This window comes from Neolamprologus brichardi, chromosome 7 (genome assembly GCF_056152115.1).
Source record: "Neolamprologus brichardi isolate AB-2024 chromosome 7, ASM5615211v1, whole genome shotgun sequence".
Lineage (NCBI taxonomy): Eukaryota > Metazoa > Chordata > Actinopteri > Cichliformes > Cichlidae > Neolamprologus > Neolamprologus brichardi.
In genome coordinates, this window is record NC_142110.1 from 2,648,863 (window position 1) to 2,665,337 (window position 16,475).

The following is a 16,475-nucleotide window of genomic DNA, read 5'->3' on the forward strand; positions in this document are numbered from 1 at the left end:
GTCTTCTCAGCATACTCGAGTTTATTTATTATTCTGAAAGCTCGAGACAGTGCCAATAGTCGAGTGATATTTTGTTAAATTACAATGTGGAGACTGCAATAATTTAACAGAAGTGCTTATTTTTCACTTGAAATTTTTTTGTGGTCATTTTTATTAAGATATTATTTTTTTATCGGCAGAGAATAAAATAAAACCTGTCTTCCAATTCATTGCATTTGTGTGTGTGTGTGTGTGTGTGTGTGGTAGAAGTATCGGTTTTTGTACTCGGTATCGGCAAGTACTCAGATCCAAGTATCGGTATCGTATCGGTTTGAAAAAATTGGTATCGTTGCATCCCTAGTTATTTTAAAAACAGCACCGACTAAAAAGGACGCCTCATGAATCAAAACTCAGTTTGCTAATTTAAGTATTTTCATTTGAAATAAAAAAATATTTATTTATCTTCAGTTTTTCCCTTGAAGGAATCCATTACTAATCATGGGATGACCTTTTGACGGGATCATATCTTTTTACTTTTACACGGTGTAAACAAGTGTTGCTTTGAGCAAGCGTGCACTCCATTGCCATTTTCTCTTTAGTATATGACGCATTGATCAGAGGAGTCGTGTTAACTGTCTGCAAGGCAGCAACAGAGCAAACGTATCACTTGTGAAAGGACTTGCTGAGCTCTCAGCTGTGTTTTGACGTCCCCGGCGCAGAATACAGTCTCAGTTGTCTGAGCTCGTAGCTTTATCTGCATGTGTGGGTGGTTATCATGGACCACAATAATATGGTCTGCATTTATTTGTCTATTTTTTTTACAGATTTCATTATGTTGCGGTCAGAATGTACATGTATTTGAGGGGTGTTGAAACACACAACATCTTCCCTATTGAAAGACACTGCCCTATTAAAAGTAGCACGCAAGGCAAAATCGTGGTTTTAAAAAACCCAGGATGTTACAAACAAGTGTCAGATTTGGGGATTTGATTGAGAAGCAAAGGAGAATGTACGTTTGAACGTATCGTAGTGATTTGTTAACTGCATGATGGACAAGTCACACTCGTGGTCAGAAAGCTCTGAGTAAACTGAAGTAGCCAAGTTCTCTAATATGAAGCTCTTAACTGATTTACTGATACATTGTTTCCACCTTTGATTGTTGTTAGTTAGTCATTGATATTAAATGTTACAGAGAAACACATGATTGTGTTTATGGTGTTACTCCTAGCAGATGCTAATGTCCTCATAGTAATTATACGTTTTTATACGTTTTATACGATTTAGCTGAGAAAGGAAAGCGATGGTGTTTAAATCTGCACGTGATCTTTCGCTCTGAATATCTCTCTCTCTCTCTCGCTCTCACACACGCACAAACACCAAACTGCTGATAAGACAAGTTTAATAAAACTTTGCCCTGCATGTGTCTTTGTTTTCAACATGTCCAGGAACCGTGAAGTACAAAGGTCTATCCAGGTTAGCTGTTCACATGTTGCTCTTAACCTTTTACATTTTTAAACCTCTGCTGTATTTTATTCCCTATCTCCTTGATTCCTTTACTTAACCCCTTTTCTCACACTTATTGTCCACGCTTGACTTTTGCACCATTTAACCTCTAACACGAGAAGACGAGCTGCATCTTTTCCTGTGTGAGTAACACCACTACAACCTCGGCATGTGACAAGCCACTTATGCTCAACAAATCCCACCGAGCTTGGACAGCTGCCCCACAGGAGGAACATCATGGCTTCATACTGACCAAGAAAAGTAAGGTAGCAATATTATTATCATGTATCACATGTAAAATCTAATGCTTTGAATTACACTTTCATTCTTCTCATCTTATAATGTTGAGATGTTGGGGTCATGATCCGGATTTAGGTTCAGACCTCTTTCATTCAAATCACACAGAAGGTGAATAATCTCCATAATTGAAATGCATGAAAATCCTCTGTTCTTTATGCACTCTGTGCAGTTTCATTATCGGTTTTTGTGTTATGTATGTTTCATCAGCAGATAAGGGAACTGAGCTAAATCCTATCATGTGTGATAAATTGTGCTCTGACTGTCGTCCAAAGAGACCAAGAGACAAACAACTAACAATAGACACACTGTACTGTTGTCCTTTTTGGACAGATGCAGAGAAATGAAAAATGTCCTTTTTCAGACTAAACGCTGGTTGGAATAAAGAGGTGTTGAATGTCTTGATTTATGACAAATGTTTCATGTTCAGTTGATTCAGCAGACTGAGTATGGCTTATTGAAATGAAATGCTGCTTAGACAAAGATTAATCCAGCCCTCGAGATTTTAGTCATGTGGACACACGTGGTGGTCAGTTTGAGGCAGACATCAAAGGAAGTAAATGGACTGCATGTACTGTCTCATGACCAAAGTTACATTCAGTGTTATCCAACTGCACCACACAAGTCATCATTATCATCGGTGGGAATTACAGCTGGAACTAAACTCTTAACCTAGGAATCAACATTCGCTCAGTGAGTGTTTATGTGAGGGGAAAAACTATTAGAATCAAAAACCTCGTATTGACTTCCACAAGATTTTGCATCCTATCTGGATTTTCTCCGTAACACCTGGAAATGAAACTTTATGTGGGGTCCCAGTTCATCTTAAAAGCTTCTCTGAGTTTTTGTCAGGGCTCTGTACACGAGCCAGGTACATATTACTCAAATATATCCACCCACATATTTTCTTAACCACTTATCAAACTGATGACAGCAGGGGAACTTGAGTCTAAGGGTGGTTGCCTGGTTGTAGGGGCGACCGGGGATAGTTGTAACACTTCCAATCATTTCAAATGATGTGATTCATCCTGTGCATGCCCAATTCAGTTCTGCTATCACATGTGAAAAATCAGCACATTTTGTCAAACACAGACAATTTAACACGAAAAAAAGTCATTTGTATGCCAAAAAGTAAGTTTTTCTACTTTATTTCATTTTCTAATAGCATTATCTGCTTTGCAGTTAAACTCATCAAACTGAAATTATGTTATTTGTATGTCTATGGGGATATATTCTGTGTAGGTCTTTAGTGCTAATGTTTTAGCCGTTGGCTGTAATGTTTGCTAGTTCATGGCTATAGGAATCTGGGTCAGTTGTAACAGCAACAGTCTGGGTCAGTTGTAACAATAATGCAGATGTTACAACTCACCACACTATTACTTTAACTTATATTAAACAAGTTGGGGCAACGACATCAGCAGAGAGAGGTTCACTGGTCGCTTTTGTATATTTCAATTCAATTCAATTTTATTTATATAGCGCCAAATCACAACAAAAGTCGCCTCAAGGCGCTTCATAGATACAGAGAAAACCCCAACAATCATATGACCCCCTATGAGCAGCACTTTGGCGACAGTGGGAAGGAAAAACTCCCTTTTAACAGGAAGAAACCTCCGGCAGAACCAGGCTCAGGGAGGGGCGGGGCCATCTGCTGTGATTGGTTGGGGTGAGAGAAGGAAGACAGGATAAAGACATGCTGTGGAAGAGAGACAGAGGTTAATAACAGATATGATTCAATGCAGAGAGGTCTGTTAATACATAGTGAGCGAGAAAGGTGACTGGAAAGGAAAAACTCAATGCATCATGGGAATCCCCCGGCAGCCTACATCTATTGCAGCATAACTAAGGGAGGATTCAGGGTCACCTGGTCCAGCCCTAACTATATGCTTTAGCAAAAAGGAAAGTTTGAAGCCTAATCTTAAAAGTAGAGATAGTGTCTGTCTCCTGAATCCAAACTGGAAGCTGGTTCCACAGAAGAGGGGCCTGAAAACTGAAGGCTCTGCCTCCCATTCTACTTTTAAATACTCTAGGAACAACAAGTAGGCCTGTAGAGCGGGAGCGAAGTGCTCTAATAGGGTGATATGGTATTACAAGGTCATTAAGATAAGATGGGGCCTGATTATTTAAGACCTTGTATGTGAGGAGCAGGATTTTGAATTCAATTCTGGATTTAACAGGAAGCCAATGAAGGGAAGCCAAAACAGGAGAAATCTGCTCTCTCTTTCTAGTCCCTGTCAGGACTCTTGCTGCAGCATTTTGGATTAGCTGAAGGCTTTTCAGTGAGTTTTTTGGACATCCTGATAATAATGAATTGCAGTAGTCCAGCCTGGAAGTAATAAATGCATGAACTAGTTTTTCAGCGTCACTCTGAGACAGGATATTTCTAATTTTAGAGATGTTGCGCAAATGGAAGAACGCAGTCTTACATATTTGTTTAATATGTGCGTTGAAGGACATATCCTGGTCAAAAATGACTCCACGGTTCCTCACAGTGTTACTGGAGGCCAAGGTAATGCCATCCAGAGTAAGAATCTGGTTAGATACCATATTTCTAAGCTTTTCAGCGCCGAGTACAATGACCTCAGTTTTATCTGAGTTAAGAAGCAGAAAGTTAGCGGCCATCCAGGTCTTTATGTCTTTAAGACATTCCTGCAGTTTAACTAATTGATGTGTGTTATCTGGCTTCATGGACAGATAGAGCTGGGTGTCATCTGCATAGCAGTGAAAATGTATGCTATGTCTTCTAATGATGCTGCCTAGGGGAAGCATGTATAATGTAAACAGAATTGGTCCTAGCACTGAACCCTGTGGAACTCCATAATTAACCTCAGTGTGTGAAGAGGACTCTCCATTTACATGCACAAATTGGAGTCTATTAGATAGATATGATACAAACCACTGCAGTGCAGTACCTGTAATACCTACAGCATGTTCTAATCGCTCTAATAGGATATTATGGTCAACAGTATCGAATGCTGCACTAAGGTCTAGCAGGACAAGCACAGAGATGAGTCCACTGTCAGAGGCCATAAGAAGATCATTTGTAACCTTCACTAAAGCTGTTTCTGTGCTGTGATGAACTCTGAAACCTGACTGAAACTCTTCAAATAAACCATATGCGGTTAATGCCATTGGCAACACAATTCTTCCACTGTTTGTGTTCCCACACATACATTATGCAGACCACTGTGTCAGAGATGGACCAGTAGGAAGTATTGGTAGTGGAAATAAATCAGGATGGGTGCAAGAAACAGATTTCCTCATCTTTCTGAAGCACTTTGCAAACCACACCAAGGAAAGCCGTGATAAAAAGTAATGGAATTGTGATGCTGGTGCACAACTACATTTTTTCAGCTTCATTGTTATGTTCAAAAGTTGGTGCAAGAGTTGTAGGTTATAATGCCCACTGAGCCAATGAGGCCAAACCAAGGTTATTATCGTTAACGAAAACTAACAAAATAACGAAAACTAGAAGTGAAAAAACATTTTCGTTAACGGAAATAAAAATAAAAACAAAAAAAGGAAAACTAACTAAAACTGTAATGAGTGTTCACAAAACTAACTAAAATTAACTGAATTTATAGCAAAGATGTGTTTAGTTTTCATTGATGTGTGCGTGTCATACAAGAGTCAAGGGTGAAAATGAAGTTTAGTTTACAGATTTTTTTCTTGCTGTGTCTCATTATGCCAGCAGGTGGCAGCACGTTAGTCGAGTCGTCTGTGTCGCTGCTCCGTCCACGCGCAGAATCATGTCAGGAAAAGTCGGGAGCCAGAGTCCAATTTGGGATTACTTTGAATATGACTGTGTTTTGGATAAAGCAAGTGTCTTGTAGTGGAAATAGACAAATTATGAGGGACATTTCTAAAGGGAAAAAAAAATCCCACAAACCTTAAAGTGCACTTGAAAAGCTCACACGAGAAGGCTAACCTAGCTTAGCTTGAGAAGGTAAGGGAGCACACTCAACCCTCATCCCCAGAAAACAGAAGCTAACCCCAGGCAAGGCAGCGTGATGAGACAACAGGACGGGGATATCTACACAACTGTGTGAGTCAATTACCTTCAAAACGTTTATCAATTCACTTGAACCAAAATTACGAACACCTGGTGCTGCGAGAGTTAATAGTCTCATTGGGGCCAAGATATACATTTTATAGTTGCCTGGTATCAATGGTTGTTCATCTGCCTTTATTTATTTATTTAAAGAACCCATAGGTGGGAATGTGAGTTGTCTGTCTCTGCGTGTTAGCCCTGCGACAGACAGGCGACCTGTCCAGGGTGCAGTATGGTAGCTGGAATAGCAACATACCCAAGGATGAGCAGAATGACTGATATGATGAAACTGGGATTTTGTTACACTTAATTATTGCAAACACAACTAAAACTATAACTGAAACTAATCAAAACTAAACTGAAACTAAGGATTTTCAAAAAAATAAAAACTAAACTAAACTAGCAAACAATTGGTAAAAACTAATTAAAACTGATATAAAATTAAAAATATGAAGTCAAAACTAAATAAAAATAAAAACTAAAGAAAACTGCAAAACTATTAAAACCCTGGGCCAAACTCAAGGAAGACCAACCAAAATGAATGAAATATTCAGTTGCAGAAAATTCCATAATTTGTCTTTTTTGGGGGGTTGGAATATGTTCAAAAGCTAGATTTCTCCCCGGTCTCCCCTACTGTTACACTTTTGAAGTACAGTGCTCTGTGCCAGGTTGCTGAAGTTGCTCTGTTTTTAGGGACTAAATGGTTATTGGAGACAGAATCGCAGCTCTGGCTCTCAGACATACCTGGGCTGGTCTTGTTGTTGCATGCATTAATATTTCTGTTCACTGATATCATGATGTACATTTTCATATATTAAGTACAGCAGTTGGGTACTGTACTTAGAAGCTAACTTTTTCACTTAGTACTGACAAATTTTAGCCAGAGGTATCCAGATACGTCTTTGTGTTTAATGTATTCGTGTCCAAAATGTGTTGATTTGCATCTGAAATTAAACAAGAACATCCTTAAGATGTAGTAGCTGTTCTGAATATCTTCAGTGCAGAGACACCAGCCAATATCTGTTTACAAATTAAAGTCTCTTATGGAAATTAATATCTTGCTTAACAATTTTACATCAAATGTAAAAGCACCCAAATAAATAAATAAATAATAACATACTTGTTTTTCTCCCTGTAGATATTTGACTGTTTAAGAAGCCAGCACAAGTGAACATGGACTCTGCATCGAGAGCTCAGAGGAGAAGGGTAACCGTGACGGCAGCTGCAGCCCCCGACGGCGGCTACGCCTGGTTCATCCTGCTCTCCTGCTTTCTAGTTTTTGGTCTGACCTTTGGGGTCATTAAAGCATTTGGTGTATTCTACGTTGAGATACATCGATACTTTGAAACCACAGCAACAGGTACATCGTGGATCACCTCTATTGCGGTGGCTACCATTCACGTTGTAGGTAACTATCAGCACATTTTTAATCTTAAGCATGTCTGTATTTAATACAAGCGTATGGAAGCGAGTGTGGTGAGAGTAGACATCGGAGCATCCCGACACATTTTCCTATTGTGACACTATTATCTCGATGCGTTTACCCTTTAAATGCCCTCCACTTTTTAAGTTATGGCCACCAGGTGTCGCTCTTCTACAATTTAAAAAATTGTTAAACATTTGACACCCTGTTCTTTTTTACTGAATGAATTCTACCAGGAAAGTACTCAAAATAATACGATATAATTTTGTTAGGATAGTTTGGTTATATAAATTATATAGCTGGACAATAAAGAACACTCTTAAGTCGATGATTAAAATTCTAAGCAAGTTTAAAAAGCATCTGTTACACTATGAAGTGTGTAAATGTTGTTATGGAATCAGTTATATGATTATGTCCTATGTGTCCTTTTGCAGCTCCAGTGGCATCTGCACTCAGCGCACGCTTCAGCCATCGTGCTGTAGTGATAACGGGGGGTCTGATGTGCAGCTTAGGAGTTGTATTTGGGGCTTTTGCCAATAACCTCACTGAACTCTACTTAACAGTAGGGTTTCTAAATGGTAAGCGATACAATGCACACAAAACCAACCGAAAACACAACACAGAAAAGATCATATTTGATGTTTTTCTTTGCTGCAGGATTTGGCTATGCTTTAACGTGGACGCCCACAGTGACCATGCTGGGCTATTACTTTGAGAAGAGGCGCCCGGTGGCAAATGCCTTATCCAGCTCAGGAGAATGCATTCTTACCTTTGTCCTCACCCCTTTATTTCAGCTGCTGATTAACAGCTTCTCTTGGAGAGGTGCTCTGCTGATCTTAGGGGGTCTGCAGCTTAACCTGTGCGTATGTGGGATGTTGTTGAGGCCCCTGAAAGCCACCAAAGATCCTACTAATGGCAGTGAGATAAAAGCTGCAGAAGAAAGCTTGGAACTCAGATCAGTCTCTAAAGAGGACTTGGATGAGGTCAAGTCCAGCTGCCATGTAGGGAAAGAGCTGGAGGATGAGTGTAGAGTGGAACTACGTTTTGAAGATGACAAACATAATATGACTGAAGAATCAACCAGCAGAACTAAGTGGACTGAACTAAAGAACAAAATTCTTCTGTATGTAGATTATACCCTCATTACAAATGCTCAGTTCATGATCTACTCGATGTTTGGGGTGTTTGCTGCTCTGGGTTTCTTTGCCCCAGCTCTGTTCCTGGTTCCCTACGCCCGCAGTAAAGGGATCGAGGAGTACCAGGCAGCTGCTCTTATGTCCATCTCTGCAGTGCTGGACCTCTTTGGAAGAGTGTTTTTTGGCTGGGTGGCAAACCTGAGACTGATAGAGACGGTGCGTTCAATGTAATAGAACCATACTTTGAAAATCACATGATAGCAAAGTGCTTCTTATCAACAGGATTACAGATCAAACAGATATGCCTGTTGAGCAAGAAATATTGTAGGTGTTGGGTGAAACAATAAGTAAATCATTACAACTTAATATCTATGGAAAGGTAAATAATGCATTGATACTCTAGTGTGAAACTGAGAAACACTCTGATGCACTGTTTCCCATTTCCAGGTGCAGCAGCTGACGGCTACAGTGATTCTGCTGGGTACGGTGTTACTGCTATGCCCGTTGGCTACCTCGTTTTCAGAGCTGGTTGCTTTTAGTGCAGTTTACGGGCTGGTGTATGGTGCAACGGTTGCCATTCACATCACTGTGCTGGCTGAGGTTGTGGGCATCCAGAGGCTCGGCAGTGCACTGGGGTTCTTCATGCTTATACGCAGCAGCGGAGGCCTGCTTGGACCACCTATTGCTGGTGAGTTTTTATAGTGAACACTAAAAACAACAGACGTGTTAAACCTTCTATGAATATCAGAAAACTTTTTAACTTTATGCTGTTGCTGTGAAACTCATCCATTTAGCTGTTGTGACTGCAAACTAAAAGGTATAATTATTGAATTATTGCTTTATATTAACATTTCTATTTGCAAAGCTTTAGAAACATTTCAAGGTCGCAGTGTCCTCTCACATTATCCAATACATAAAGTCTTACACAGTGGTTGTGCTTATGCATTTTTCTACAATGTAACTGCAGCACACTGAAGCTCAGTGGAATCAAATGAGATTTTGATATTTATTTTACAGCTGATTGCTTCCAAATATGTATTTTTCTTGTTAAAGAGAGGCTCTTCCTTCTGTTACACTGCATTGCAACAGCAGCTGCAGTAACTATGCATGCAAAGCAGAAAAAAAGAGCAAAGAGATGACAAATGGCAAATAGACGCCTAACTGGAAGTGCGTGTGTTCTTTTTTCAGCTATTTCATCTCACCACCTTGCCAAGATATATTTAAACGAGTTGCGAATATGCCATCATACATCTCCAGTAATCTGTCTGCAAATTTAATTAAAAAGGCATTTCTTGAACTAAATTACAGTAAAATGTTTTTCTGCTCCTCTCTCTGTGCAAACCAACACATACCATGAGCCCCGCCTCCCAAATCAGCGAGGATTTAACCTGATTATGGAGGTTGTGACTCACATTCACACACAACACTAAAGAAAAGCAGTTAATAGAGATTAGAAAACATCCGGTGTGATTTGGCGTGCAGACAGACAGATACGCTCCCTTTGGTGGACGATTTATGGTTATTTGATTTTTTGGTTTTTCTTTAAACAAAAGAAAACGTTGCATAGAAAAATATCAACAAATACTTTTCAGTCCTCCCCCAGTTTCTTACTTTCCTGCTGACATTTAAAGGATTTTTTAAATTTATTTAACTCCCTAAAAATCTCTTAATTTGGATAAAAGTGACACCCCCACATTTAAATGTTGAATTAAAGAACACGCTCGAGGCTGAAACTGATCTCAAATATAGTTAAATGCTCATTGAAGTGAAGTAGATGCAAATATAGCCAGTGGTGTCCTATTTTTAACTCAACATGGTTCCTCTGACACAGAGGCTATTTCTAACTACTTCTACTACTTTCATGACCGGAGACTTGATGGATTTTGACGATGCATCAAAGATTCTATTTATGTTTCCTTCATGTGCGTCGCTGGCTTCATTGCCTTAGGATGAACCGAATGTTAGTGCAATCCAATTTCTGCCTCGGTCTTTTGTAGGGATGGGTATCGTTTAGGTTTTATCCGATACCGGTGCCAAACCGGTACTTTTGAAATGGTGCCGGTGCTTAAACGGTGCTCAAACCGGTGCTTAAAGAATGGAGAACACAAAATTGGTCCAAAAACCTCTCATGTTCAGCTGTTTTTTTGTAAAAAGATAACAATGTTAGCCTTTTCTGCAGCTATGGGGCATATATGGTATCACTCTTGGCTGGAAGCAGTGCTTAAACAATGGAAAAAACACAAACTTTGTCCAAAAACCTCTCATGTTTAACTGTTTTCCACTTTTTCTTTGGTCATTTTAGCCTTTTTGTCCAGGGTGAAGGGAGTATCTGCCATCAAACAAGAAGACAGCCGCATGTAGCTATGATGGTGTTTGCTAGTTCACCTTACATGCATTAATGTAATAACGTGGTTAGCCTACTCAACGTAAATTACACACGAACAACATTAAGCTACTCACGCAGAGAAGAACGGCTGCTGCTGCATCATCATCCTCATCATTTCTGCTACACTGTCAGGGCTAGGGGCCAGGACTCTCCTCTTCGGGTTTTTGGGGGATGTTGCTAACTCCGGGTCCGATAACAGGCACCACACCCGCAGTAGATGTGCTCGGTGTGAGGTCTCGCAGCAAGCTATCAAATACGGCGCATTTCTCGGCTTTTAAAAAAACGCTATGTGTCACCAGGTGTTTCATCAGATTTGAGGTGTTACCTCCTTTGACAGTATCACCTTAAAGCACTTGTTGCAGCTGCTGAGTTTGCATCTTTTGCTGTGAAGTACAGCCAGACTTTGACCGCTTCGCCTTGGGCATTTTTAATCTGTAGCTCTGCTCTAAAAGAACGTACGTACCTGGACCCGCCTACTATCCTCGGAAACGTAAAATGATTGGCTAGAATCCAAAGTGTATCACAGCTCAGGAAAATAAAGCACCGAAATGTGCGCTGCTTTTCGGTTTGGTTACTACCGTTTATGACAGAACGGCACCGGATACCGGTACCCATCCCTAGTCCTCTGCTTGTTCATGAACAACAACATAGCTTAAACATTGTTGTGTTTGTTGGTTTTTTGACAGCACAGGTGAATTCCAGTGATGAATAGATGTTGTCTCACTTCTACTTTCCCTTTTAGGATTCTTCATTGACAAGATGAGTGATTATGGGACAGGTTTCCTCATGGCAGGGGTGTCTCTCATTGTCTCTGCCTTGTTCCTGCTCCTCTTCCACATAATGAACCGAAGAGGTCAGGGCACAGCTAACAAGAGCCAGAAACAACACAAGGACAACAAAGTACAAAGTCTAGGAGGGGAAGAAAAAGAGGAGCAGGACATGACATGACAGGATTTTCTGCAGTTGGTGAGTTTAAAATGGTGACTGAGCCAAAGATTGCCATCAAAGAAGGAAAAAGAAGAAAGCAATGATTGGCAAGTTAAACGTCAAAAACTGTCACCCTGCCATGTGTTTCTTTTACGTACACAAACGTCACACAAAATTACACTGGAAATAAAGAAATTGTCATTTTGTCATTTTGATATAAACACTTTTCAACCACCTGTTTACTTTTCACAAAGCACAATTTTACGATCTGTCTCGTTTTTATTATTTTCAGTGTTAGCAGTGTCAGTTCTGCAGTCAGTGGATAGGAACAAATGTATTCAGGTTTTTAAAGATGCATTTGAGATGAATTTCAAGGAAGAGCAAGCAGACACACATGAAAGGGCTAACCGTTTTTAACTGAATGTTCAATGCTTTTTGTACCAATAGACTGACAAGCATTTTGTACGCTCCCCGGAGCACTGGAAGAAAACACTGCACTGACTCGTCTGCACAAAGCTGTAGTGATGATAAGATTTGACCTGACCGTTCACGAGCTCATTCCCATATGTTAATAAATACAACTTTGTTACTGAACGTCTTTAATCCTTGTATGGATGATGTGTCTGCATGGACGAGTGCGGAGCTGCTACTTTTAAAATGCAACTATGGCTCCCTCCAGTGACAAGATGCTGCTATTGCATTTGCAGCCTTCCTATCTGCAGCACTGAGCTGAAAATGCTGATACATACAGATCACAGAGAGGATTACAGACTACTGGGGGGGAAAAATTAGTTGAAGCATGCTCTCCTTTACTTTCAGGCCTCTTGTTACAGCCCAGACGCTGTCTGAACTATTCAAACTTCAACATTGGAGTTTGAAACCCACCGGGATTTTTTCCTGTCCTATGCTGCACAATTTTTGGTAAATGCAAACCCTGCAGTAATGCAAACACACAGTAACGAGTGTAAATAAATACATCCCTCTTCATAAACCTGTAATAACGAGATCCAAAGTGAGGTTTACAAGCAGTGGCCCACACTGGAATGCCCCCACACTAAGAGGCACAAGATATGCAGGCTCACACAGGCCAACACACACAGCAAAGGCAAAAGGCTACAGAAATGAAAACTCGCCACAACAAGAGAGCTGCTCTCAGAATACCACAAGGCTTTGATCTACCAGACAGGAACAAAGACCTAATCCATGTTTCATAGGAGCTCTACATGAAAACCAAACACACACATTCATTCACACACACTCGCAGGCACACAGTACGCCGTGGCTGAGTGCCAAGAGACGGATGCGACTACCTATCAGGAAACGGTTATTGTTTTCTGAACTGAACAAATGTGCATTTTCAGACCAGTAAAATCAGAAACTAGGGCGGGTCGTGCAGTTTTCATTTTCAGTGTAAGGACTGGTTTATTGAACCAGTGATTTGCAGACCATATGAGAGTCATACAGTTACCCGTTGTAACCCGGGTAACTGTGACAGCCTCATGCTGTCCCCCGTCCTATTTTAACACTTGTGCATGGAGCACAACAGAAACAGACAAAAATCCTTCCAATGCTCGTCAGATCCCAGCAGAAAGTTTCTCTCGCTCTGCTGGCATCCGCCCACAGGCTGCCTCATTTTTACAACCAATCGAAAACAACAAAGCAAAAGCCTGTGACAGTGATACTGTGAAAGAAATGTTTTTCTGCAGGATTATCTCTACGTAGTTTGAATAATTCGAGTTTACCAGTATGGATGATTTGAGCGCCGTGATCAGCTTTTGGAATATAAATGATGTTTAGTCGATACCAAGGACCCACAGTGCACCAAGAGAAGAACACGACTCGGCAGCATGTTGTTAATTTGACTGTGATTTGCAATCAGACATCTTATCCATACTCATCAGAATAAAATATCCAGACTTATTCATTACATGTAGGGATGGGTATCGGTACCAGACTGAAAAGCAGCGCACATTTCGGTGCTTTTTTTTCCTGAGCTGTGATACACTTTCGATTCTAGCCAATCATTTTACGTTTCCGAGGATAGTAGGCGGGTCCAGGTACGTACGTTCTTTTAGAGCAGAGCTACAGATTAAAAATGCCCAAGGCGAAGCGGTCAAAAGTCTGGCTGTACTTCACAGCAAAAGATGCAAACTCAGCAGCTGCAACAAGTGCTTTAAGCTGATACTGTGATACTGTCAAAGGAGGTAACACCTCAAATCTGATGAAACACCTGGCGACACATAGCGTTTTTTTAAAAGCCGAGAAATGCGCCGTATTTGATAGCTTGCTGCGAGACCTCACACCGAGCACATCTACTGCGGGTGTGGTGCCTGTTATCGGACCCGGAGTTAGCAACATCCCCCAAAAACCCGAAGAGGAGAGTCCTGGCCCCTAGCCCTGCCAGTGTAGCAGAAATGATGAGGATGATGATGCAGCAGCAGCCGTTCTTCTCTGCGTGAGTAGCTTAATGTTGTTCGTGTGTAATTTACGTTGAGTAGGCTAACCACGTTATTACATTAATGCATGTAAGGTGAACTAGCAAACATCATCATAGCTACATGCAGCTGTCTTCTTGTTTGATGGCAGATACTCCCTTCACCCTGGACAAAAAGGCTAAAATGACCAAAGAAAAAGTGGAAAACAGTTAAACATGAGAGGTTTTTGGACAAAGTTTGTGTTTTTTTCCATTGTTTAAGCTGCTTCCATCCAAGAGTGATGCCATATATGCCCCATAGCTGCAGAAAAGAAAAAAGTAAAAAGTAAAAGTACCGGTTTGGCACCGGTATCGGACAAAACCTAAACGATACCCATCCCTAATTACATGAGATAGGATATTAGTTACAGAGGTCATATAGTTCCCTAAAAGCAAGACTTTGCAGCTTCTTCAGAACTATGGACCAGATGTGGTGTAAAGTGCACTGCAACCTAATAAGTCGACTTTTACATTTAAACAATTCAGTCACAATAAATACGATGTTTTCTTCATGTATATGAGGGAAAGACCTCGTCGGTGGGATGTGTGTAAAAAGAGAAAGAGAGAGAGAGTGTGAGGCAGCCTAAATCTGACCCTTTCAGCATCATCTCCTATGAAGAAAGAAGCACACGAAGAGCTTTGAAGTCTAACATGAGTTACTGAAGCACCTCCTGGACGCTTTGACCCCACAGTAGAACGCCTGAGCTGTGAGTTGCTATAGAAACTGAATGAGTTTCTTTCTTCTTCTTTTTCGACCTGTAGGTCACGGTGAGGAATTCTGCACAGCTATCCGAGTTTTTAGTTGCAGGATGAGAAGAGCTGTGAGGCAAGAGGGAGGGAAAAAAGACAACTGTATCTGAGAGATGAGAAACTAATTTGGACAAAAAGGGGAAACTTAAAAATAAGGTGGAGCACATGAGGTGGAGCAGTAAGCAATCGACCATAAATAAACGACACGAGGAAGCAGAAAGACAGAAAAGAACCAATTACTGTATGCTGGGGGAAGCGCTCAGAGTGAGCTCACACATCAGACTTTTTGCAGGTTGGAGCTGTTAGAGGATACAGTATCGTGATGTTTTAGTGAACAGAAGGAAATCGAGCAGAATCACATCTGTGAGAAAGTCGTCCGGATCATGAGAGATTAACGAAACAGCTAAAAAGGGTTTAGATTAATAAGATTTATAGCAAACAGAAGCTCACAGTGTGCACAGAAATCATTACTAAAACATATCAAAGCTGGACACATGAGCAGATTTTTGATTTTAGTTGATCTGAGATGTCACAAGATATCTGTAGTACTTTCAGGGGAATGTTCTAGACTACAACGGATTTAAAAAACAAACGCACAGCCTAGAAGTTTGAATAACGAACAGACGTGAATTTGGAGCTCCCTGCCTTGAATAAACGTTCAGTTTGCAGGCGATTAAATCTTTTGTAAATAAAAACAGCCTTTTTCTGATTTTAAGGTTAATGACAGTACTGAAGGAGAGTAACTGTTTGGGCGTCATGAATGCCTTTCTGTCTGTCATCTATCACAAACCCTTCCTCTCCTTTTATCTGCAGCTCTTCCGTCCCGCACCCTCTTTTTATCTTTCCACCTTGATCTTCTTCCTGCGCTAACCCACAGTATTAAACAGCTGCCATACTTTAAATCGTCAGTGTGTTGCTGTATCTCTCACACTTTTAAATAGTAAACCTTTAAGTGCCATACAAAGGAAGCAAGATTTTATTTATAACATGCACCGACCTGATACTTCATCCAAATGCTAATACTGGGTTAGACCAGCTTTTGCATTCAGAACTACTCTAATTCCTCATGGCGTGGATTCAACAAGGTGCTGCAAACATTCCTGACACCGTGGTCCATACTGACATGGCAGGTTCACACAGCTGCTACAGAGTTGTTGGCTGCACATCCATGATGTAAGCTCAGCTCATTTCAGTTTTATTTATCTGGTGCCATTGTATGTTAAAGACAATAACAGAGCGAAAAGCCCAATAATCAAACCACCTGTGAGCCTGCATTCAGTGACACTAGTAGGGAAAAAAGCCTGGCAGAAGCAGGCTCAGTGAGGGGCGGGGCCATCTTCAACGACCGGTTGGGGATGACGAGAGGAAGACGGGGAGTTTATGAATAACTAATGATTACATGCACACTGAGTGTGAAAAGAGGTGACGGGAGAAGCAGAGAAAGGTGACTGCTCTGTCTCCCATTCTACCATTAAACACCCTAAACCACATGTAAACCAGCAGTCTGAGAGCAAAGTGCTCCATTGTGGTGATATGCTGCTACGGCTCAC

At 40.8% G+C, this 16,475-nt stretch overlaps 1 protein-coding gene across 3 annotated transcripts; it reads left to right on the forward strand.

The window, feature by feature from the left end:
* Window positions 1-1,406: 1,406 nt before the first annotated feature.
* si:dkey-246g23.4 (monocarboxylate transporter 13) lies at window positions 1,407-12,274 on the forward strand. Of its 3 annotated transcripts, none has more exons than XM_087844322.1 (7): window positions 1,407-1,452; window positions 1,605-1,748; window positions 6,969-7,238; window positions 7,688-7,831; window positions 7,911-8,605; window positions 8,837-9,077; window positions 11,518-12,274. In XM_087844322.1, the coding sequence occupies exons 3-7, from the start codon at window positions 7,004-7,006 to the stop codon at window positions 11,721-11,723; spliced, it is 1,521 nt and encodes a 506-aa protein (XP_087700448.1). In that variant the 5' UTR covers window positions 1,407-1,452; window positions 1,605-1,748; window positions 6,969-7,003; the 3' UTR covers window positions 11,724-12,274. The 3 variants fall into 3 exon arrangements, with proteins under 3 accessions (XP_087700448.1, XP_087700446.1, XP_087700447.1); XM_087844320.1 differs by having other exon boundaries at window positions 1,605-1,743; XM_087844321.1 differs by lacking the exon at window positions 1,407-1,452 and having other exon boundaries at window positions 1,468-1,743.
* The last annotated feature ends 4,201 nt before the right edge of the window (window positions 12,275-16,475 follow it).

Bases quoted from the DNA above. Each gene is read 5' to 3' on its own strand.
- si:dkey-246g23.4 (XM_087844322.1), top strand. From the start codon at position 7,004: ATGGACTCTGCATCGAGAGCTCAGAGGAGAAGGGTAACCGTGACGGCA. The intron at 7,239-7,687 runs GTAACTATCAGC...GTCCTTTTGCAG, and splicing joins GGCTACCATTCACGTTGTAG to CTCCAGTGGCATCTGCACTC. The intron at 8,606-8,836 runs GTGCGTTCAATG...TCCCATTTCCAG, and splicing joins ACCTGAGACTGATAGAGACG to GTGCAGCAGCTGACGGCTAC.